This window comes from Xenopus laevis, chromosome 1L, assembly GCF_017654675.1.
Source record: "Xenopus laevis strain J_2021 chromosome 1L, Xenopus_laevis_v10.1, whole genome shotgun sequence".
Classification (NCBI taxonomy): Eukaryota; Metazoa; Chordata; class Amphibia; order Anura; family Pipidae; genus Xenopus; species Xenopus laevis.
The window spans coordinates 156,843,044-156,868,898 of record NC_054371.1 but is presented as its reverse complement, the minus strand read 5'-3'; the positions used below and the strand labels follow the sequence as shown (position 1 = coordinate 156,868,898).

General features: G+C 37.9%; 1 protein-coding gene across 4 annotated transcripts; it reads right to left on the bottom strand.

Moving 5' to 3' along the window:
- Window positions 1-25,788, bottom strand: ap1b1.L (adaptor related protein complex 1 subunit beta 1 L homeolog). 4 transcript variants are annotated; one of them, XM_018260510.2, is made up of 22 exons: window positions 25,649-25,788; window positions 21,248-21,309; window positions 21,060-21,165; window positions 20,298-20,433; window positions 16,088-16,333; window positions 15,503-15,693; window positions 13,977-14,198; window positions 13,731-13,851; window positions 10,797-10,892; window positions 10,591-10,706; window positions 10,274-10,439; window positions 8,952-9,050; window positions 7,233-7,492; window positions 6,907-7,108; window positions 6,548-6,577; window positions 6,131-6,265; window positions 3,926-4,071; window positions 3,708-3,837; window positions 2,554-2,638; window positions 1,741-1,827; window positions 1,005-1,159; window positions 1-457 (listed from the first exon to the last, which is right to left on the bottom strand). In XM_018260510.2, exons 2-22 carry the CDS (start codon window positions 21,282-21,284, stop codon window positions 383-385), a joined length of 2,841 nt encoding a protein of 946 aa, XP_018115999.1. In that variant the 5' UTR covers window positions 21,285-21,309; window positions 25,649-25,788; the 3' UTR covers window positions 1-382. The 4 variants fall into 4 exon arrangements, with proteins under 4 accessions (XP_018115999.1, XP_041421731.1, XP_018116007.1 ...); XM_041565797.1 differs by having other exon boundaries at window positions 21,248-21,402; window positions 25,649-25,787; XM_018260518.2 differs by lacking the exon at window positions 25,649-25,788 and adding an exon at window positions 25,402-25,615.
- Window positions 25,789-25,855: the final 67 nt, after the last annotated feature.

The window sequence follows — 25,855 nt, the reverse complement described above, 5'->3', positions numbered from 1 at the left end:
TTAAAAGTTTTTTTTTTATATACATACATTTTTATCCAAGGTACTCCAGTTTAAGTTAATAAGAAACAGTACAATCCATCTCTTAAAAGATATCAAACAAGCAGATAGCTCCACCAAACCTACTAAAAAAAAAAAAGAACAGGACATGTATCTTAATCCAATTTCTACCCATCCCAGAAAAATAAAGGCTTAAAATGTTGGGTAGGTGATGGTGCAAATAGCATAAAATCAACACTTCATGATTTGGTCCATGTTTAGTTTTTTGATTGAAAAGTAGGTTGGTTCTTTTCCCAGAGGTCCCCTCCTGGTACATTCAACCTCTGTGCAGAAAGAACTACATCCATCATCCAGATAGGATGGCAGACCGGGATCAGGATAATACTTAATTCTTCACAACAGTCTCGTAAGCTTGGAAGATGAACTGGGTTACTTCAGGCGCACAGCACTTTAGGGACAGCTATTTATAAATGCAAATGAGGTTAAGATGAAATATAAATCCATTCCAGAGATTAAATCAGTGCTTGTGAATTTATCATCACCATAGTGTTCCCTCACTATATATGTAACCCATTACTGCCATTACTTTTGTTTCCTGGTTACCTTCAACCATGCAGACTGTATCTCCCCCAGCAATTAATAAGCAGAGTTCACTAAACTATACATATAAAGGGAAGAAACCCCTTCAAATGAATCAGTCTTGGTTTAAAACGATCACTAAAATGTAAACTAGAAATGAAAAGACAGGTCATATCTTAGAACTCAGATTATTCATGTGATATGGAAGGCTAATAGCCTTTCTTTTGGTTGACTCCCCAGATTAAATCCATGTTTACAAATATGATGGAGGTGCTGGCACTCTGTACCAGCTAAAACAAAACAACCATACCATATCAAATGAATCTAGTGAGAATCTAACCATAACCACATTGGTTGTTACCATTGACCATAAACCTAACAGCACCCTTTGCTGCTGTCTCAGACACAAAAAAAAATTGACTACTTACTGTGCAGTTGGGGCTACCAGGTTGCATTCGCACTTCTGCTAAAACCCAGATGCCATTGGTGAGCTTCATTGATTGGTACAGCATATCTTGACCTTCCACCGTTCTTCGGGCCACAGTGAAGATATTGCTGGCTTGCAGCTTGTTGCTGACTGCATCTGAAATTTCAAAACAATTATTTAGGTTCAAAGAACATGAATACAGTAGTAAGCTGGCCATACACGGGCCAATAAAAGCTGCCGACAAACCAATTCTGCAGCTTATTGGGTTAATGTGTGGGGCCTTCTGACAGGCTTCCCTGATCGATATCTGGCCAAGAGTCTGGCAGATGTCGATCGGCATGGGTAAAAATCCTATTGGATTAAAGACGGCATCTGTTCATTGATGCTGTCCCATGATCTGACCAATTGTATAGCTTTAATTATGATCCGATCGTTGGGCAGTAGGGCCCGCAATCAGATCAGCCCGATATCGCCAACCTCAAGGTGGGGGTATCAGGGAGAGACCCGTTTGTTTGGTGACATGGCCAAACAAGTGGATCTCTCTTTACTCATTTAGGTATTATTCATATACTTTGTTTTTTTACGTATTTTTTGCTGTATTTTGCCTTAAATAAACTACTATTGCATTAATATAGCGCCAACAACAAAGGCAAAGAGCACATCTAAACTGCTCAGCCTACATTGTGATGTGAGTTGTAAATCCTGCAAGAGCGGCCACCATAGACATTGTACCTTACCTGAACTTGAGGGGCAGTCTCTTATTTGAAACTGTGCCTCATTCTCATTTGGTATATCCTTCCATGTGGCCAAAAACATCTGACGTTCTAGAAGAGAGATTACACAAGGGTACGGAATGATGAATAGGAAAATAATAGGTACATTCTGATTCTTGCACCACAAAACAAGTTTCTAAACACAAGTATGTCTGAGATCATTACTCAAACACCTGAACTGGCAAATGGGAACCATATAGGGGCACATTTATTAAGGCTAGAATATTTCAAGCTTTATTATACCCCGGAAATAGCTCAAATCCGAAAATACACCATCTAAAACCGTCAAGGTCATGTAGGAGTCAATGGAAGAGGTTCCTTGAACTATTTGAACATGTTAATGGCCTTCATGATGTTCGAGTATATATATATATATATATATATATATATATATATATATATATATATATATATATATATATATATATATATATATATATATATATATATATATATATATATATATATATATTTGAGGGTTTTTTCTGAAAACTCAAACAATTCGAGTTTTCAGCATTGTCCCTGAAAGTTGCCAGCCTTTCCCTAAGTACTACCGTACAGCTATTCCAAATCAGTCATTGTACAGAAAATCCACCACAGTCTATGTATGCATTAGAGACATGCACAGCACCTCAGTGATTAATAAACAACAGGCTCTTCCTTTGCTGCATTTGTTAATTAAAAAGGAAACAGTCTCCTGCATGTTTTTCAAATTCCCATTAAAAGAAGGCAATAAATGGTGCCATTATTATTGGAGAATGATGCTCCCACACTCACCCATCTTTCCATCTTCTACAAATAGTATGTGTAGAGGGAACAAGACACTGAAGTAAAATACATCTATATTGTTCTTCACAGCAACCTTCAGGGGAAAGAAAACAAAGAATGTCATGGCCAACTTCATCTTTCCTCCCCATACCAAGTGCCCTGGTAACATTATCTCAAATACTAATGCGAAGTAGAAACGTGACTTTATATATGATATTCTGTAATGTGAGTGGCAAGCTAGACATGCTTTCATGCTATATCTCTTATAAGGCTATAATGCTCAGTTTGTTAAATATTAGCTTAAATAAATGGCCAATTCTAAGCAACTTTTCAGTTGGTCTTCATTATTTTCTATAGTTTTGGAATGATTTGCCTTCTTCCAAAAAACAAATGCTCTGTAAGGCAACATATGTATTTTTATTGCTACTTTTTATTACTCATCTTTATATTCAAGTCCTCTCCAATTCATATTCCAATCTCTTATTCAAATCAATGCATGCTTGCTATGGTAATTTGGACCCTAGCAACCAGATTGCTAAAACTGTAAACTGGAGAGCTGCTGAATAATAAGCTAATTAACTCAAAAAAAACCACAAATAATAAAACAATCGTAAATGGTCTCAGAATATCATACATACTAAAAGTTAAAGGGACGGTTCACCTTCCAAAAACTTTTTTCAGTTCAGTTGTTTTCAGATCTTCATAAACAAAAACTTTTTCAATTAGTTTCTCTCTTTTGTTTTTTACCAGTTTCCCAAAATGTATGTTTAAATTTCATGTCTAGTGTTTCAGTCTGGCAGCTCAGTGATCCAGGAGCATTCTGAACTGTTACAATTTGCTACATTTAATTGATACATTTCTCAGCAGCATCTCTGGAGTATTCGCAACTATTGTATCAATTCTAACAGCTGTCTGTAATGAAACCCAGAGATTCTGCTTGGCAGGGACAAAGATAAGAAATGTATCAACTAAATGTATCAATTTAGAACAGTTAAAGAGTCGGGGTCCTCCCAGAGCTGCTTTAGAAAGTGAAAAATTAAGCTTTACACTTTAATATTAGAAAAATGGTCACAAATAGAAAAAAGTAATTGGAAAAAGTCTATTTCTTTATTTCTTTATTTTATATTGCCATAATCATAATTAGAACAAGATAAACATTTTACCTGAAGATTGTTAAGAGGTTCCATTTTCATGACAGAGCCAATTGTGTTTAGTGGAAGAGAGACTTCAGTAGACTGGTTTGGTGCTAAGGGAGTGAGAATTTGAAGAGGAGCAGCAGGTGCCAGCCCAAAACTGGAAGAAGGAGAGAAATGGAATGAAACCATAAAGCTTATTGCTTCAAGGTGGCTACTAAATGTCCATAAATGTCTCAATTTGTTACCTGTTGCGATTGAACTGAATAGCAAAGTCACTCATGACCTGGAGTGCTCGATTGGTAAACACCAGGTCCATAAACACTGCTCCAGATCTTCGAGCAAAGGTACCACTGATTTCCAGGCCTTTCCCTTTTATAGCATGCAACCATACCTTAAAGGAAATGTGTACAGAAGTCCAATCTCAATGTTATTGTGGCATATTATTGCATCTTTATTGCAGCAAATTACTTTTCCCTCCTCATTAACAAACAACAGAACAAGGCAATTGTAGGTAGTCCATTTTCTTTTATTCTTTTATATAGCAGCTTTATTACAGCAATATAACCATAGCTAGCAACCTCCCTTCTGGTTAAACAGCAGAACATGTTTGTTGCTACAAACTACTGTAACCCAGTAGTACCTACTTAGTAATTAAAACCAGCAGGTCTCGAGCTGAGACCCACCAGGGATGGCCCATATCTATATTACTATGTGCACTGTTACTAGAGCACTTCATTAGAACTATTTCCTGACATTACAGGCCTGCAAGTGGGAAACCCGAACTAGAAGATCTGTTTGTTTGTGGACAACACATTACAAGGATTAAGTTACCCCCCACCGAATTTTCAGTTGGACAGCCCTGCTCTAAGGGTAAATAGGTTGCAGTCAGGGGCGTAACTATAGAGGAAGCAGACCCTGCAGCTGCAGGGGGGCCCAGGAGGTATAGGGGCCCCACGAGGCCCTAATTCATATACAATTTCAATAAATATTGGTGAAACAAGTCAACCTCTAAACATTTTTGGGCATGAAAAATAATTTGCTGTGGGGCCCAGTAATATCTAGTTACGCCACTGGTTGCAGTAATAGAAAGGATTAGGGACTACCTGAATATAAGATTCTACGATGGAGAACTGGAATGGCACATGTATCCTTGCCCTCACAATCCTCAACTGCCAGCTAAGATAACACCCTAAGCCCCCTCTCTCTCACGGAATACTGGAACGCAATGACATCAGTTTTATTCTTACTTGTTTTTATCCTTAAATATGTTAAATTAAGGTGGTACCAACTGCTGACTGTTCAGCTTGTTATAAAATGTGAAAACTTATTAAAGAAACATATCAAAAAACTATTGTTGAATAGTTACAAATTAACTCAAGTGAGGTCTATTCATTGATAATATTAGGCTACATGGATTTAGGTGTCCACAAACACAACAATGTTAAATATAGCAACCAAAAAAGGGACTTTACCTCCACAATACATGCGGCCAAAAGATATAATAATAATATAGATAATCAAACATTAAAATAAATAAAAAGCAATTTGTATTCACCACCATGCCATATTAATCAAGCTAAAAAAATTTTAAAAACAAGCAGCGCTGCATGTGAGAAGAAGGATCCCCTTCATATAGATATTTAGCCCCCATTAACCAATTAAATAAATCAGGAAATTTGCATGCAAGGTAATTGTAATGAATGCTATTCCATTTGTGTGTGAAGAACCAATTGATGGATTCAATGGAATAGTGTGTGTAAAGTCACAGGTCTGATATCATATAAAAGATATAAAAGATCTGATGTTCAGAAAAATACATCCTTGATGGTCCTGTGAAGGATGGAATCCCAAAGTCAAAGCAATTAGTGTACACGATCCCCAAAGCAACATGATGGTCCAAGAAGTTTTCCAAGTGACTATTTAAGTATTTATTGCCTGTAGCCCAATGTTCGATATAAATGGAATAACTCCAATATTAGGGGTTAATGAGTGCTATTCGGCCCGGAGTTTATCTAACCATGAGGGAGAGCTTCATTGATCTACATTATACAAAGATTAGTAGATGATCCAGATGGCAGGAATTAGTGATACAGCAATCGCAAAAGGTACACTGCAGTCCGATCGTGTCAGGATTCCATCCTTCACAGGATTTATTTATCTGAACATAGGCTATTTATATGGTATCAGACGTGTGACTTTACACACACTATTCCATTGAATCCATCAATTGGTCCTTCACACACAAATGGAATAGCATTCATTTCAATTTCCTTGCATGCAAATTTTCCCACACCTGATTTATTTAATCGGTTAATGGGGCTAAATATCTATAGGAAGGGGATCCTTCTTCTCACATGCAACGCTGCTTGTTTTTAAATTGTGTTTAGCATGATTAATATGGCATGGCATAAAGCCATTGTTTTTATTAAAAATAGTGGAATAAGACTCACTGCTTTTGGAGCTACATACGGTCCAGTGACCACTCCTGTTCCACCACCCAGATCAAAGAGATCTCCCAGGCCACCCCCAAGAGATGGGCCAAGAGGATTGGAAGCCACTGGGGGAGCCATGAAACCTGTAGGAAGCTGTAGGACAAAGAGGAATCATGGGAAACATGGAAGTACGTGACAATGTGCATTATAACATGAGAAAGGCTTCCAGTTTTGTGCAAACTTAACACACACATTATTGTATGATAACACACAGAGTGTGACATTTACCAAATAGGAACCAAATAACAATTAGAAACTCACTTGAAAGACAGCAAAGGGAAGAAGGGAAATGTTTGATGATGATAGATGGAGAAAACAAAAAGAAAGAAGCAAATAATTTCCCAATTCAAAGTTTACAGACACCTTCCAACTTACCCCCAAACCAGCACTTGTGTCTCCTCCCAACTGCAAAAAACAAGAATAAAGAGCAATACATGAGAATCCAACAATGTAGTATCAGTTCTACATAAATAGCATAACTTGGGTGAGGGGTATAACAATTTGCCCTTACATCTATGTTCTTTGTGATATATATGGCAAGAAACAGGGAAGAAGACAACTGGGTAAATTAGGTCCTGACAGTATGTGGGATATATCTGTAGGCAAGTGAGGCCCCGAATTCATGATAGTTTTCTACGTGGCTGTTGCATACTGAGATGATTTAATTCTAATTTGTGTTTCCTACATGGAACTGGAATAATGTGTAGCAACATTTTTTTGCCGTATTTACATACCAAGCTATCTAGTCCTCCACCAAGCAAGTCCACACCTCCTAAGGGAACAGAACTTGTAGGAAGTGGAGGTCCAGTAATGGGTGAAACTAGATCCAAGTTTAGGAGATCCCCCAGAAGGTCTCCTTGTGATGGAATGATAGAGGGATGACTTTCTGTGGGAACACCTACAGGTGCTGCCTCTGGACTTTCTGCACTCTCGCTCCTGCAAAAAATAAACAAAAAAGGCATAGGTTTGAATATTATGCCCTATGTTTGACACTACAGGGACATAGGATGCATACAGAAAAGATAAAAAAACCCTGAGGTATCTTCAAGCATATACTCACGAGCCAGTGCGTGGTGGCAGTCTCTTAGGAACAACCCCTCTGCTTCCCTCCACAAAGGCATTAGGAGGCTTATGGTAGACAGAAGCCAATGTACCAATGTAACAGATAAGCTCATCTAGCAAAGTGGGCTCAATAAGGTCAGTCTCTTCAGAAATTAATGGCTTCTCTGCCAAGACAACTTCTTTAGCAGCAACTGGGTCAGTGGACAGCAGCCTCCAGTAGATGTAGCCACGATCCCGAAGATCTGGATTATCTGAATCCTAATGGACATGCAAAGAGTACATAACTTAAATGTGACCAGTCATGTGACCAAAATGCCAGGGACCCACCAGTAAACCTACTGCACTTCTCTGTTCACTCACTTTCCTTATTCTGTTAATAACTTATTACATACATCATCTATCTTCCCTCTATTTCTTCTCTTTATAAGGGCAGCCCTTACGGGAGACATGCTGCTGTGATTTTTAATGGATATTTTATAAATTGTGAACATTTTAACTTTGAATTTTGGCTTCTGCGGTGCTCTGTTTTTTTTTGCACAAGCTCTGACATTGATTACCTTGTGTATTAAAGCCATGAGCACTTGTTCTCATGCTTGCATTTTTCTCTCCACTGCAGCTATAACACTAGCTAAATAGCAGCAATATGAATTAATAGCCCTCAAACTGACACCCATAGACTGCAACATATTGGACCATAGCTTATCTTGCTAACAAAAGATTTCTCCTCTCCATAGTAACCTTTATACACAAGGGAGAACGAAGATATTTATTTTTAAAAATGCATATTACAATTTCTATTCAGAGCGTAGTCACTATTATCAAATTCCATTGATGCTATTTTCAGCAGAATTTCACTTTGATAAATAAATATCCAGAATGCCTTGGACCTGGGGGTTTCTGGATAATGGATCTTTCCATAATTTCGGATCTTCATATCTTAAGTGTACTAGAAAATCATGTAAACATTATATAAACCCAATAAGCTGGTTTTGCTTTCAATAAGGATTATTTATCTATGAGCTGGGATCAAGTACAAGGTACTGTTTTATTATTATTATTATTATTATTATTATTATTAGAGAAAAAGGAAATCATTTTTACACATTTGGATTATTTGGATAATTTAAGCATATTCGGAGTGCTCTGGATAACGGGTTTCCGGACGGATCAAATACCTGTACAGACATATTTACATGACTGTTTCTTATATTCTACTACATCCTGACAGTTTTTTCAGCAAATACAGCTAGCACTCAACGTGTTCCTTTAAGCCAATAATGCCAATAGCCCACCACTTTATTTCAATAGATAAGGTTACATTTTTATGTAATTATTTTACAATGCTCTCAGTTTCTTTCAGCAATTAAAATCTGGTTCCTTGACAGTTTTTTTCAGTAAATATGTCTAGCATCTCTTTAGTTTATTACAGTAAATATGGCTAAAAGTCAGCGACTTTCAGGACTAGCATAATGCTTTTCTTTCAGTTAATGCAGCAAGCATCCTAATGGATTCTTGCAGTAAATAAAATTAGCTTCCAGTCAGTCTACATATCATATCATAGCATGTCTATTTTCAAAAATAAGGCGAGCATCCTTCGTCAGTTTCTGAGAAAGCCAGTACTCAACAGTCACTAATAAATAACTTTTATAAAGATAAAGCTACTGAGTTAAGAGCAAGGAAATGTGCTCCAACTGCCATTCAGCAGACTCATACACACCTGTGTTGCTAAGCTCAAAACTTGTTGCACGAGTTCCTGGGTCTCAGTTGGTTTCTTCAAGAAAAGCTTCACAATAGCTGTAAGAAGTTGTAACTGGACCTATCAAAATAAAATAAATAGCTTACTTGCAGGATCCAGCTTGGATATTTACTGTATATTCATGGTTGACAAACTGTGGGGCTGTCCCCAACGTGTTCCACAGCATTGACTGGCGTGCCCAATCTGAAGTTTGGCTTGTGTGAGAATCAGGTCTCCTGCTTTCACACAGAAGCTATGGTTAAAGGTTAATTATATGAGGTTTGGGCTAAACATTCATTTCTTGTCCTAGTCATTTCTATGAATTGCGGCTGATTACATATCTGTAGTCTTATTATGACACAAGGAAACGCTCAGAAAATGTAGGTCCTCAAAAAGAGGCTTAAAGGGGAACGATCACAAAAATGAAAATGTAATATAAGCTTCATCATGCTCAAATAAGAAAGTTTGAAAATATAATAAATTAAAAATGATGTGCCGTTTCTGAAATAATCAAGTTTATCTGCACTATCCCTCTCTGTCAGCATCTGTTTGTTTTCATCCTAACTTCATGCAGGAGTTGAGTGTCAGATATTCATTGACCGATCCAATGTATCTTATAGGGGGCTCCCTTTCCTAGCAGATGTATTTGAACTAACTCCAGCACAAACAAAACATAAAATAACTTACTTAGGCACAAACCCTGCATGTAGATTTCTGGTGATTTTAAAAAAGCGAGCTCTAACACATCTTCTAGGTAAAATGAACCCCCCTCCCAAAGGCTGTTTTAGACTTAACTGCCTTTTAAAATCCAGACTCCCAATTCCTGCATGTAGACAGAATGAAGAAAAACAGATGCTGAGAGGAGAGTAACTTGATTATTTCAGAAATGGGTCACAATTTTTAACTGATTTTATTTAGAAAACTTCCTATTTTAGTATGACGAAGCTTATGTAACATTTAAATGTTTGCGATAGTTCCCCTTTAATATGAAAAAGTCTGAAAATCAATGCTGTGTATTTAATATAGCATACCAATTCTAAAGATTTATGGTGGATTAGTGAAGTATTAACAGTTTCCTCAGGTCAGCAAACTGATGTCTAGCTGACACAATCTTTCATAAGGAACCTGAACTAGACAGCATTCTTTGTAAACAACTGCAAAAGCAGCACTTGGATATGTGTTTATCTAGAGTCAGACAGTGCCCTAGCTAATTTAACTATGATAAAGCAATACCTACAAGTATAAAATATAAATGTAAACTCTTAATCTAGTCTATCAATATGAGCTGCAAACTTGTGTCTTACCTGAGTGCTCTCATCATGGAATCCTTCTAGGAAGCTCTCTAGTAGCTCATCTGCATTGTCTATGCGCTCTGCATATTCCCCCACAATCCAGATCATAGCAGCACGAGCCTCTGGCTCATCCAAAGAGTCCAGATTCTCACATAAAGTTGATATGACACTTTCATACCTTAACAATAAGAAAAAAAGCATTCGGTATAATTGTCAAGAAAAACATTACTATTACAGACCTTAAAGGTCTATGCTTTGCAAGATGCAGTCAGAATAAAAGAAACTGCGGCACTGCATTCACTGATTAGTAAATGCTTAAGAACACTTACTTGTTTGGGTACTTCCTGAAAATGTCCTTTATCACCACAATGGCTTCTTGAACTACATAATTGACTTTGGTCTGGATGAGATCAAGCAAGGTGCTAACACAGCGCTCTGCAGATTGCTGTAAGAAATGTCAATTTTTATTCTAATTTCAGCTCATCGTTTAAAGTGATTCTTGGTTAAAACAGTTTATTAAAATATAGTATTTTACCTCCACCTTGATGGCACAACGTCCAATTGCTCTTACAGCTTTGCGGACAAAGTCCACATCCACTTCTGTGGCATATTCCTTCAGCTCAGCAAGAACCTAAGGAAAGAGAGTTAAATAAATAGTTTGAGAGAGTACATAGAAGAAAAATATAAATAAAGTTTAAAACGTACAAAAAGGGAGACATTTGTAGTTTCAAATGTGTGTGCGCATTATTTTTTAAGAAAAGGAACAAAATGACATAGCAATTATATTGCACTTTATTTTACTCCAAATGTCCTTGATGAATGTCAAATATTAAAGAAAAAAAATGAACAAGTTTAAAAATAGAATAAGTAGTGATGGCAAAGCCGGATATAAAAAAGGCAGCAAATGGAAGATTAAACAAACCTAGTCTAGACAGAATATATTTTAATTTAAAGTCAGTGGGCCACAAAATACTGATCAGCAAAAAATAAAGATACTTCAATGAGGCTCACCCATAAACAGACACGTGTCCTGACAGGAATAAAGTAAAGTACACACAATCACACACTGGTAAAGAACACTACAAGGAATACAAAGAGATGCTAGAGACGGAAAAGAATAGGGTTTTCCATCAAAGCTTTCATTTGTCGCACATAAGATGAATAGGAACAATGGCTTATTATATTTTAGGGCTTCATTCATCATCCAGTGAGAGGTTTTAGACAGGTTGATGAATAACTGAAAAATATCTTTATACCACAAGAGAAAAATATGGAGATCTAAAGAAGAGGCACTATCAACAAAGATTTTGAAGAGCATTGCGGAGAGCTTGCATAACAAGTAATGCAGTCATTAGTACTAGCTAACTAACTATTTGTTTATAGCACTTTGTAAAAAAACAAAGTGCATTTAAATACAGATAAGTACATGTGGTACAAAAAGGATGGGATACTATATTAGAGCAAACAAATACATAAACATACATTTTTTAAACATACATTTCATTTTCTACTCTAAACTAGGTTGTATGATTATGGGGCAGATTTACAAAGCTCGAGTGAAGGATTCGAATTAAAAAAACTTCGAATTTCGAAGTGTTTTTTTGGCTACTTCGACCATCGACTACGAATCGAACGATTCGAACTAAAAATCGTTCCACTATTCGACCATTCGATAATCGAAGTACTGTCTCTTTAAGAAAAACTTCGACCCCCTAGTTCGGCAGCTAAAAGCTACCGAACTCAATGTTAGCCTATGGGGAAGGTCCCCATAGGCTTGCCTGTGTTTTTTTGATCGAAGGATATTCTTCGATCGTTGGATTAAAATCCTTCGAATCGTTCGATTCGAAGGATTTAATCGTTCGATTCGAAGGATTTAATCGTTCGATCGAACGAATAATCCTTCGATCGTACGATTAGCGCTAAATCGTTCGACTTCGATATTCGAAGTCGAACGATTTTAGTTCCTAGTCGAATATCGAGGGTTAATTAACCCTCGATATTCGACCCTTAGTAAATCTGCCCCTAAGTGTTATAAGACTTTATTAAGGATTTAGTGTTGCGAACACAAACCCTGAGCATAAAACACCTACTGCGATCACTTGTTCCTAATGTCTGTTCATATGTCCTTGTTTTACATGAGGTTCAATAGAATTAGCTGTGCATTTACAAGGGCACCTTATAGGTGTGCTCCAACTAGCTCCAGTTCCCTTCCACAGTCCCTTACTTTCATAAACCTTCTCCCACTGGTAAAAGTATTCAGTAGACATGTGAAAATTGGTGTTGCTGAAAGGAGCTGGCTGTAGATCAGGGGCCCCCAAACTTTTTTTTACCCGTGAGCCACATTTAAATGTAAAAAGAGTTGGGGAGCAACACAAGCATGAAAAAAAATCCCTGGTGATGACAAATAAGGCTGTGATTGGCTATTTAGTAGACCCAATGTGGACTGGCAGGCTCCAGGAGACCCTGTTTGGCAGTACACCTGGTTTTTATACAACCAAAACTTGCCTCCAAGACAAGAATTCAAAAATAAGCACTTGCTTTAAGGTTACCGGGAGCAAAATCCAAGGGCTTGGTAAGCAACATGTTGCTCACGCAACACTGGTTGGGGATCACAGCTCTAGATAAAGAGAACCAGGATCACTCAGAGGTAACATTGGTCCCTTGTAGAAGGCAAATTAAACTTGAAACTGGAAATGCCATTGGCATCCAATGAATAGCATTCACGGACCCTTTTCCTAAAACAAAACGCTTTATATCTTCCATAGTTTGTATCATGTTGCATACCTGAAGGACATAAACTGCATAGTATTACAGAGCACACCAGTTTAAAAAGCTTTGGGTTTGGATTTATTACATACCAGCAGTAACTTGACTCCCATTCACTTCTTCGGTTACTGTTTTACTATGCATTTTCCAAGCTACCGATACTGAATTATTCAGGTATTTGCTTTTATCGGTTATAGTCATGTAGAAGTTATACAAGTGTAAACCACTTGCATGGCTGTGTTGCAGAGCCAGGCCAAGTAACTCTGGCACCCAAGGCAAGGGTGGTCATTTGTGCACTTCCATAGTACTAACACACCATTACATGCTGTCTGGCAGACTTCGAGGCAGACACAGACCAATTTATTATGGGAAGGGACAGGAAAGAATTAGCTGTTATCAATTCATTGGATTTGGACAATGAAACTACACTCTATAAAAAACATTTCTGCAACCGTGCTTTCCAACCTTTCCCAAAATAACTGCCCCCTAGGAAGTTGTCCCTGCTGATACCCCTAGCTACCACTCTACTGTGTAGGTACCAATTCATATGAATTCAGCAAAAAATGTGTGTGTGCATAAAGTTAACTTCCCATTTTAATAAGCAAATCAAATTTCACTCATACGATATTAACAAAGAATGACGGTGATCCAAAGGCAATAATGTGGTTACATGCTCACGCAAATGTTTATTGTATAAACTGACCTGTGCAATGTTTGCTGGTGATGCCAGTCGAATCATAATGTCCAATTTTTCTAATTTCACATATATTGGGTCATTGTATTTTACAAAGAAAACTTTCATTTCATGTTTAAGGATCTCTGCTCTATTGAGGAAAAAAAAATGTATAAATATTTAGCAGATAAAGATGCACCAGGGAACTGATATGAAGTGCAATGTTCCTGACAGGAATTATGCACCTAATTTTATTGGGGTGCTAAAAGGGCTTACCGTTTCTGGACAATTAAGTTGATGTTACGCAATGCCACATACTGCAGCTCAGGTTCTGCAGAAAGTAGAGTTACCAGGGGTGGAGCCAGCTTCTTTAGAAGTGTACCATAATAGTCTAAGTCTTTTGACAGTAGTTCCATGAACTTCATCAGGACTTTCACTGCAGAAAGAACCACAGCTGCGTTTGCATGGGAGAGTCGTGGAGTAACACGTTCACATACACTGTAAAGAGAAGAGTTGGAAGTAGTGTCAATACAACTCCAGTAGTTTCCTGCATAAAACAATCGCATCCCAGCATCGAGGAATTAGGGCATTGGGGCACGAACCACATCATCTTGTTCCCCAAAGTGGTTTTTAAACCTGCCTGATTCAATATCTGCCCAATTTTTGTCCAGCTTAAAAGCACCGCATATTCCATCAGCACCAATATTGCTACAATGTTTATATAATTTGGTAATTGGTCACAAAACCAAGACCACTGGCATTTTTAAAAACTTTCAATAGTAGGTACTCATTAAGCACTTAATAAAAAAAGATACAAAGTTTTCTGCGTGCTCCAAAATTCAAGCACATAGGTGACAATCTTTGTGCATATGCAAAGGCACAGTTATGAGGAAACAAGGTTGGCCTGTCCCGGTTTTGGCACATGAATTATGGCCATCACCTAAACTCAAACTAAAAAGGAGATGCATAGCCCTAGGTATAGGATTACCTAGACAATGTGCTGTCCAAGGACATTGAAATAACGTGAGAATCAGTTGAGATCTAGTTCAGTTCTATTCAACTATATGGTCCATATGCTAAATGTGGTCAGGCCAGTTTTACAGAAAAAGCCCTCTACTGATATTATATGGCATTAATGACACTAAGGGGCACATTTACTATTGGTCGAATATCGAGTGTTAATTAACCCTCGATATTCGAACCTCGAAGTAAAATCCTTTGACTTCGAATATCGTAGTCGAAGGATTTACCGCATTTCGTTTAATTGAAGGAAAAATCGCTCGAAACTATTTGAAGGATTTTAATCCATTGATCAAACGATTTTCCTTCGATCAAAAAAAGCAAGGAAAGCTTATGGGGACCTTCCCCATAGGCTAACATTGGTGCTCAGTAGGTTTTAGGTGGCGAAGTAGGTAGTCTAAGGTTTTTTTAAAGAGACAGTACTTCGACTATCGAATGGTCGAATGGTCGAATAGTCGAACGATTTTTAGTTCAAATCGTTCGATTCGAAGGTCGAAGTAGCCAATTCGATGGTCGAAGTAGCCAAAAAAAAACTTCAAAAATTCAAAGTATTTTTCATTCTAATCCTTCACTCGAGTTTAGTAAATGTGCCCCTAACTGTCAGTGTATTCCATTGCTGAAGCTCAGGCAATCTACGGCACAGCACATGGTTGCTTTATTACAGTTTCTGTTACAAATAGCTTTGCCACATTTAGCATTATATTTGTAAAAATGAATAAACATTTGTGAACTTAAATTTAGCCTATTTCCATATCTTATAGCCATGTTTTCTTCGGACTCACCTCTGTGCTTCACGGTCATCTTTTGGGATATAGTTTGCCAGACAGTCCAGGATGAATATTTGACCCCATTCTGTGCACTCATTTAGGGCAGTCAGAAGCTTGTTTATAGACTGTGGGTTTAGGTCTAGCAGATTGCTGTTTGGATGGGATTCTGCTATCTCAGACAAAGCTGCCACGGCATTAGCCACAACCTGAATAGCAAAAGTCAAAATTAATCATTATAAAAATAAAAATTGTGGATAATGCTAAAAAGATATGAGACAGCATTGCATTGGGGAGGTCGCAAAGAGCATTACTTAAAACCCTACATAGCCACTGACACCCAGATTACAAATTATGCGCCAGGCATCTTAAACCTAAGTGAAAATCCCTTCTCACATCTCGATAAACACATGTAAACTTTTTATAGCTGCTTGCTTTCAGGTGCCTAATTGAACTCATTCTAAAGTGTGAGTGCATAACTTGCACTAAGAAAAGTGTAATGCTATGTCTGTGAAGGAACTTTACAGATGTTATCAGGGTTAGCTACACAGAGCAGTTTGCTGGCTTGTTCTAGTAAGAAGGAAGCTGTGGATGTGGTCTCACCATGGGGTTTGAGTCAGATATTAAATCCTTTAAGGTGTCAAGGAATCCCTGGTCTTCCACTAGCTGAGCGTTGATGTCATGTAGTTTTGCCACACACACAGCAGCAGTCTTGCGTACATATGGATCCTCATCTTTCAGGCACTTGCGAAGTGGCTCACACAGGTACTCTGTGATCTTGTCCACACGAATACAGCCCATAGTTCGCACTGCCAGGGCACGGATAAGAGGATTTGGATCTTCACAGTCCTGAGTAGAAAAAAATATTCAGTGCTCATAATTCTGCAGTCATGAGAAAAACATGCTAGATGCAAAAAGTAGCGTATTCAAAAGGCACAATAATGTATATGAAATCATAAGGGGAAATTGATATTTGTCTTATTGTGTTATTTATTTTAGGAATGTAAAATTAGTTTGTTTTTAATATTTCTGTATAATTTTCTTGTATAATTATGTAGTCATTTATTATATGTCTTTTTGGTGGTTTAAAGGGGACCTGCCACCCAAAGGAACAATTCCAAATTATTTTCTATCATGTTAGTTGAGTAAAATAAACTTTACTTAAACTATATTTATTATTTTAATTAATTAATTAATTAAGTGTTCTTCACTCTTGGAATTACACTATCACACCAAGCAGGCAGCAGCCATTTCATGGACACTGTTATTAAGATAAATTGTCTTATCACCCCAAAATCACATAAGGTTCCCCACCAGAATGGGGAACCTAATGCCCATACGCATTGTCCTACATAATTATAGGGCCTGGGGAGAGAAGGGGCAATGTAAGAAGTGCAGTGACGTGTAGGAAGTTCTGAATGGAAAGTGAAAGTAATTGACTGCACCACTTCTTTGCCTCAGGCATAGAGGCCGGGCAGATGATATTTCATTGACAGCTCATATATTTAAACACCTTTATAATAGGTATGGATGTTTTAATGAAAAATATTATTTGTGTTTCATGTTTAATTTGCAAAGGACTTTCATTGTGCAGCTTTATATGTGTAAGTGACAGGTCCACTTTAATCTGGTGTTGGTTAATTTCCCAAACACACAAATCCCAATGTGGACAGTACTATTTTGGCTCAAAATGCAAAGTCTCGTGTTTCTGCAATCTGCATAGTCTATTTGCACAGGAGTTGACACAAGGCTTCCAGATGTGAGCAGATTTGGCTAGCGGTTGGAGGCTGACTGTGAGGGAATTATGTGATGTGTAAAGGCAACCGTCAAGAACAAATAAACTTTAACTGGTGACTAGCAAACAAAATAAATAGATAAGAATCAAAAAATTGCAGATTTACTAAATATATATATATATATATATATATATATACACACACAAAGAAGCACTGAATTAATCATATTTTACTGTATTGATGCGTCAACAAATGAATTGTGACTGAGTAGCATTTAAAAGTAGGCTTGCTGTGAAGCTACACATACAACATGAGATAACATGTGACTGGTGCTTTGATATTGAATGGGAAATTTTAAAAATTGTAAAAATGTCTGCAACAGCTTGCAATGTGCATGCAACTCAATAGTGATGAATATGGATGAGCATGAGTTTCCATCTAATTTGGGAAGTATGAAATTCTGCAAAGTCATCTATCTCATACAGTTGTTGTATTTTAATTTGTCTGACATGTTGGACCAACAATCAAGGGGCCACAAGCTAGAATGATCTATCTAGAGTTTATATTATATAAATGTATCTAATTACTAAAAGGAATAACCTCCTGAATATCCTCAAGCATGTAGTTAAATAATTAAAAGGGTTGTTCACCTTTAAATTAACTTCTATTATGCTGTAGAGTGACATTCTGAGACAATTTGCAATTGGATTTCATTTTTTGGGGTTTTTGGGTTATGTAGCTTTTTATTCAGCTGCTCTCCAGTTTGCAATTTCAGCAATGTGGATCCAAATTACCTTAGCAACCATGCACTGATATGAATATGAGACTGGAATATGAAGAGGAGGGGGACTGAATAGAAAACATGAGCAATAAAGAGTAGCAATAACAATACATTTGTATCCTTACAAAGCATTTTCTTTTAGATGGGGTCAGTTACCCTCATTTGAAAGATAGAAGAGTCATAAGAAGAAGGAAAATAATTCAAAAACTATAAAAATGAAGGCCAATTGTAAAGTTGCTTAGAACTGACCATTCTATAACATACTAAAAATTAAGTGAACCACCCCTTTAGGCTCACTTTTTTAAAAACAAGTCTGCATCTCCTAATGTATTGCAGTAACAAATATTCCTCCAGCCTCTGGTTCTTTACACAGTATACCTTCCTCTGCTGCCACAACACCTCTCTTTTCACATTATTTTCACATTATTTTTCCACACATCTGTTGCCCTTCTTTTCCTGTTTTTTTTGCCTTTCCTCTCAATCTGTTTAGCAAAAAAAAAAGCAGTAGCCCCTTTAAACAATGGGGTTTTGCTGTTTGAATGTAAGAAAGATGGAGCTTCTGACTCATTCTGCAGTACAGCAGCAGCAGCTCTCTAGCAATAAATGTTACATCACCTTTTAAACAGTGCCTTCCCTCTTAATAACTCGTGCATGGCAAAGTATATTTGTCTTCCTGACTCACTCTGCAAAAGAGCACAGTGGACCAGGAGGGGATGTGTATTCAAATATGATCGAGACTGCAGCACAGCAATATGAGCTTCTCAGTAAATGCTGTTATAACCTCTGCCCTTCTGAAGGAAATACGTCACTGTCATCTTTCTGTATGTTAATATCAGTTGATGTGATAGCAACATAAGCTTACTAGTTGGTTCTAACTGCCCTGTTCAATAGAGGCTTTCATAGTTTTTGAGTAAACATGAAGTGCATATATGCCAGCACTGAAGTATTCTGAGGGAAGCAACAGCAGCAGTTTATTATGGGAACTGGTGTTTTAAATAGCAGAATGCAAACATGCTGCAGAACTTTGCGTGGGATTCACTATGGTCAAATACTGTATACTTAACTAACTCATCTGAATACAGAAATTAATGCAAACCCTAATTTGAGCATCCAAATTTCAAGGGATAGTCATGGGAAAACATGTTTTTTTTTTTCAAAATGCACCAGTTTATATTGCTACTCCAGCAGACTTCTGCACTGAAATCCGTTTTTTCAAAAGAGCAGATTTTTTTTAGTTTCAATTTTGAAATCTGAGATGGGGCTAGACATATTGCCAGTTTCCCAGGTGCCCCAGCCATGTGACTTGTGCTCTCATAAACTTCAGTCACTCTTTACTGCTGCACTGCACCCCCCCCCCAGCAGCCCATCAGCAGAACAATGGGAAGGTAACCAGATAACAGTTTCCTGACACAAGATAACAGTTCCCTGGTAGCTATAACAACACCACTCAATAGTAAAAATTCATGTCCAACTGCGACTCCTTCAGTTACATTGAGTAGGAGAAATAATAGCCTTTCAGAAAGCAGTTGCATAGCTCAGCACTGGCTCTTTCTGAAAGCACATGAGCAGGTAAAATTACCTGAGATGGCTGCCTACATACCAATATTACAACTAAAAAAATACACTTGCTGGTTCAGGAATGAATTTTTATATGGTAGAGTGAATTGTTTGCAGTGTATACAGTGTAATTTAGAAATGACACCATAAAAATCATGACAGAATCCCTTGAAGCAAAATTAAAACACTACTGGGCAATGAGAAAGATTTTGGGTCTGAAAAAGCCCCAAAACCAGCATAAAAATACAGACTGGGTACTATAGAAATAAACTTATTAGAAAAATGTAGTAGAAAAAGAACAGTAGAAATAGTTATCTTTATGTTATGCTTACTCCTGAGAGCTCAGCTTTTAGTTCTTTTAGAGTTTTTTTTAGGGAGGATTGCCTATGCAGTCCTAGATATATAGATAGATATTACAGAATGATGGCTTAATTGCTTATTTTAAAGATCTTCATAACCTTTTTATAAGTTAATGGGGACCTTGGCCAAGTGTCAGTGTGAAGCTTACACTCGTAATATTAACAGATAAAAAGAATTGTAGCTACTTACCAGTGCAACAAAGTGTGAAAAAGGTCTGAAAATATATAGTTCATATGTACTCATCTACTTGTTTGTATCGAAATCATGAATTGGGTACCATGTTAAAATATATAAAAATACATTATATTTAACCTGTTTAGCACCATATTTGGAACAGATAAACTTAGATCTTATGTAACATTCTCCATTCGCCACTAACCTTAACAAATGTGTTCACAGCCATGATGGCCATGTCTGGCTGACTCTTGGCATAGTTCATCAGATAAAGGTATACCAACTTCTTCAGCTCCAGGTTATCTGTCTGCATACAGTTCACCACGTCTGGGAACAGGGCACTGCCATTAAAAAAAAAACTCAGATTCAGAGATATACTCACACAAAAAGCAACATGAACAAACACATTCAGGCAAGCTGCAATAAGAAGCACCTTAACTGAAGATTTAGAAAAACAGTGCCGAAAAAGAGTGCCTACATTACATGTAACAGTGTGCAACCAGCAGAATTACATTATACAATCAAAGCTAAGAAAAAACACATCCTTATCGTACAAAGATGGCCAGGACCATGCAGGAGCTTAAATAAAAAATATTTTAAAAAATCTGGGAGCTAAGGCCCTCCAGTTGTATTTTATATACCGCTCCCAACACTCTTTAGCTGACCTTAAAATATTGGGAATTGCTGTTCAACAAAAGATAAAGGTCCTGGGTGAATTATCCCTTTGGTTACTATGAAATCCATGAGTCATACTGATTTTTTATTAGGACATTCAAGTAGGCTACAGTTAATCCACTATATGACCTACAACAAATCCAGCCCTGGGCATGCACTGCTGGGTGCCCCCACAGAGGCAACATATAATGTAGCAGCTTCAGCAAGCATTCTATACATCATCCATACAAGTAAAAATGGGAATAACAGAACAGAAACATTAGTGAAAATGTACAACCACCAGCAAACACACCTGACATCTTTCCCTACTGTCATGGAGGCTATAACTTTCTTAACAGCTTCTTTCTTCTTTTCTTTTTTGTCACTGTTCAGTTCTGCTTTTAGCTCAAAGATCTCACCTGCAGGGAAAGATATAAGTTAAACATAACACCAGATTTGATTCTCTAGTAAACCAACAGCCCCTTTGCAAACCCCTCTTACCTTTCTTAGTGGTGGTAAAGTATTTAGAGTCTGACATGTTTCCCCAAAGCTTCTCCTCTTTGCTGTAAAGAGAAGAGAAAGTCAAAGAAAGGAGAGGGAATCTTCAGTGAAGTCAGCTGATGTTTCATGGAGGAAACACACTGTGCCCCCACCTCCTTCCAACAGGAAAGAAAACAGTGCAAAGGGTCAGGAAGGAAACTGGAGCAAGGTCAGTTATGAAGAACAGATCCCGTTATTGTGAATTAATTAATTTGTCAACATTGCTGAAGGTAGAGTGGTGGGGGTAAAACACAAGGTCCTCTCTTTAAATGTACTTTCCCTAAATCGAGCAACAAGGTATAGATAAGTAGCAGAGTAGAGTAGAGAAAATTCTGTTTCTGTATACTGATGTGCATAAGACTGGGAGCTGTATTATCACTTGCCTCCACACGGTAATATGAACTGTTATTGATAAAACAGTATCTTAACCACAAAATAGTTCCTCTCAGATAAGTCATGCAGTATGAATACTTCAAATTATTAATGCACAACATGATGACAGGGATGGTTGTGTGCAAAAAAATAAGCTATACCTCCTTCATTTTCTTTCATTTAATTATCTTACCATAAAGACTGATAAAACATATATATACACGAACTAGTCCAGTCTGGTGCACTCAAAAAATTATAAGGATTTGCCTGGGTGCTGGTCACAAACCAGTATACACCATGCACAAAAATATCGCACTCACAGGACTTTCTCAAAACGATGTATTTAACGTTTCGCCCCCCCATGAAGACGGCTCAATTCTGGGGCTGAAACGTTGAATAAATCTTTTTGAGGTTTTGAGAAAGTCTGCGAGTGCCAATAATCATGGTAAATCAAGCAAAGATGTTTTATTCAAACAATGGAATCACCTTTTGTTTCTTGCTGTGCATGAATACATGAATAAATTTGAAGCTGGCAGGAGTGGGTGCACCATGTATCCAACAGGTGCAATAGGAGATTTAGCAAGTGCAGCACAATTGGGATAAAAATGTAATGCTTTGTACAGTATTGTATTTTGTTTAGAACAGAGCAAGTCATTGCGTTACATCCGGTCTTAGCGCAAATGGCTGCAGTTGTGGGTGCTTCCGCAGCATAGCAACAGATCAGCACTGGAGGCCGTAGCATTATATAAATACAAATAACACTTGTCACACACCTGACTTCTGACTGACATTATATCAACTGAATTACAGCAAACAAAAATGTACAGCAGAGAGGCGAAGGGCAAAGGCACACTAGGAGATTAGTTGCCCATGCTGCTCCTCTCCTGCAAATGGTTTCCCACAGGCAATAAAGAAAATTGCCTGTGGGAAAACAAATGCTGCACTTCATTTCCTCGAGAGGCAACTTTAGGCGAATTCGGAAAAATTAGGCTCCATGTATATTTTTCCACAGGCAATTTACATTATTGCCTGTGGGAATGTATTTGCAAGAGATCATTTAAGTTACATAGCTTTTGGTACATTCTGGAACTTGTCTCCAGATTCATCCAGAAATATAAATTAGTTTAGTAAGTTTCTTGCCAGTTGAATTCATCTGTCTGAGGCCGGTGGACGAGCTCGTTGTTTCTTGTGAAGGAGTAGGGGGGAGAAACAATTTAGGACTGGTGTATTTGTAATGTATGTTTGTAACGCTGCTTAGAAAAAAACTGCATGTCAGGGATCCACAGATGAGGGAGGGATGGGTCTACTGTGACACCTATTTTGGAAGCAATAGAAGACTCCTGCAAAACGAGGATTACCCCTGTGTTTAAAGGAACAGTAACACTAAAAAAAATTGTATCAAAAAATCCATTTCCCCCCCACTAATAATAGGTCTACCTTGCATGAAGTTTATTAAAATCAATGCTTTATTAAAAAAATACTGTTTGAAAACACTACTTCCTGTGTACGGCGATAGGATGACTCACGACAGCGTAAAGGCGGATTTTGTGTGAAGTGGCAGGCGCACCGCACAACCTGCAGAGCCACTGTTTCCGACACTTCAACATCCTCAGCTGCCCAACATACATGCTGGAGCAAAGTCGCTCGGTTTTGGCAGAAGTCGGGTTAGGGGGAAGATGCAGAGCTGCAGAGTGAGTCGACCTATCGCTGTTTTGCAGTACACAGGAAGTAGTGTTTTCAAACAGTATTTTTTTTTAACAAAGCATTGATTTTAATAAACTTTATGCAGGGTAGACCTATTTTGGAAGACCAGATATAGAGTGATGCAGTTGACGGTAACATTAAATGGAGGGATAGAGATAGGACAAGGTTTAGGAGGGAATATACACAATTCGGTCTTGGACATTAATTTTGTGCTGGTGAGCTGCCTTGCACAATGTAAGTGAAGAAGGATCTGTGTGTCATAAGCATATAGGTGCTAGGAGAAGCCTAAGGATGCATTGTGGTCACTAAGAGAGGGAATAGAAAGCAGAGGCGCACATGCTGTTTTTCTGATAGAGCCCACAATGCATACCTCTCAACATTTTGAAAATAGAAAGAGGGACAAAAAGATTTGCTGCACCCATTTTTGTGGCCACACCCACCAATTACCATGTCCGTTTTACAAAATTTGGCAGGTTATGAAAGTTTGAACATATTTCAGTGTTTTTATGTTATTAAAGTTTTGCTAATGAAGGTGACTTGCCCTTTAAACTGTGAGTCTAAGTTCTCCCAAGAGACCTGCTTAACTTAACTTGTTACAAAAGTATGTAATATAGTAAGTATCTAAATAGTAACTTTGCATCTTTTTCTGGCTGTTCAATGCAGGCGATGAAAAAGAAAGTCAGGACATTTCAATAACAAACCTGGGACTGCGGGTTGAGCTGTCAAAAACGGGACAGTTGGGAAGTATTCACAATGGTCATTGACGAGTATGGCATCCGCCTGTAACTGTGCACATGGATCTTCCAGCCTTCAATGTTTTTTTTTAGCAAAAATTCCCCCATTGACAGGTTAATGCCATTCATGCTACTGCATACACATAGTTTGTCAGTGGACCATTTTGGCCTTTTATCCACTGGCAAAGAAAATACTTTGACATTAGATTAAGACTGATCCCTTGGGACACACGGACAGCAAGATCAACAGGTGAAAATAACCTGTTAGAAACTGTTACATCAAAGGTGCTCATAGACAGATAAAGAAAGAACCAGGATAATCAGAACCACCATCCTAGTTAAAGTACTTTCAGCAGAGCCTTCCAGCATAGTATGGCATCTGAGGTAATCTTACAGGTTAAGTTAATTGTAACCGGTCATAAAACAACAGTATTGTTTTGTAAACTCAATAAGTTTACCACTAGGCTTAGAACAGTGAATGACAATATACTGTACAGTGCTGCATGTTCAAGTAGTGCAGTATAAATATAACATAAATGATAATGCATAAAAAAAGCAATGAGAGGACAAAACAAAAAAGCTGTTGATAGCGAAAAATGAGAACTGTATTCGTCACAACATTGAAGCAAGGGTGGTGGTAGTAAAAGTTTAGTAACAACAGGATTTTGGGGGGTGGAAACTTGCAAAACCAGAAATGTGAAACTCAGTGGGGGTATAAAAAAAAAGGCATTGCAGAACTAACATGATTATAAATAATTAAACATACTGTTCTCTGTGGGTGATTTAGGGCATTATTGCTATCAGGAAGAAAAATAATGATTCTATTACTTTTTTGAGCTTTGTGGGAAAGAATATTATGTATATACTTGCTGTTGGAGAATATTTGTCACAGATAAACAAAATCAGATCATCAAGATAGATGTCTGAGATAATGGAATACAATTTTGCCTAATGGAAATGCAACTAAGCAACTTTTAAATATGCATTAAACTGCACAATAGTTTTACAGTTGTTTGTACAGGTTACACACACAATGCATCAGCTGCTATGCTTGCACTGCTGGTTCTGGCTACTAAAACAGCAGACCTGTAAAGAAGCAGAAGGGCGTTGGGAGACTTGGCCGGAGCAGAGATGACTTCTGCTACACTGTTTCTACAGTCAGAACCAGCAGCACATGAATACTGCTTTAAGTTGTAGTTACGTTTTCTTTATATAGGCAAAAACATTTTTTTTGGGCATTTGGCTCTTTTACAGTTCGCAAATGTCATTAGTAGGGGCAATGTGGCAAAAGAACAGGGAACATACCAGACACGTCCCAATGAGGGCTAATGCCTCTAATGAAACTCCTGCCAGCAGGTACAAGCCAGGCTCACGGTAATTACCCAGAAAAGTTATGGCTTCAACAACATACAGGAAACATGGAACAGGTGGCACCGCAATGGCTGTATGGAATTAACCCGTAAACAGCGAGAGGGGGAAGGGTTAATTATTGGTTGCCAGTTCACTTGCGAAAACTCCCCGGCTCGTCCCAAGCTCACCCCCACCTTCTCACCTCAGCCGCGGAATTAGTGGCACGTCCGAGACTCAGCTGATGATTTGGAACAGCTTAGGTTCCCCTTCCTTGCAATTCACCGCAAAAATGGCTGTCACCTGCGACAGGAAGTGACAGCACCAAGGCGGAACTTCCGTTTTTCGCTAGTGTAGTTGTCACGGAAACCGGCTGTACAGATTTGTCGACTGTTCTGGTGAACAGAGACAA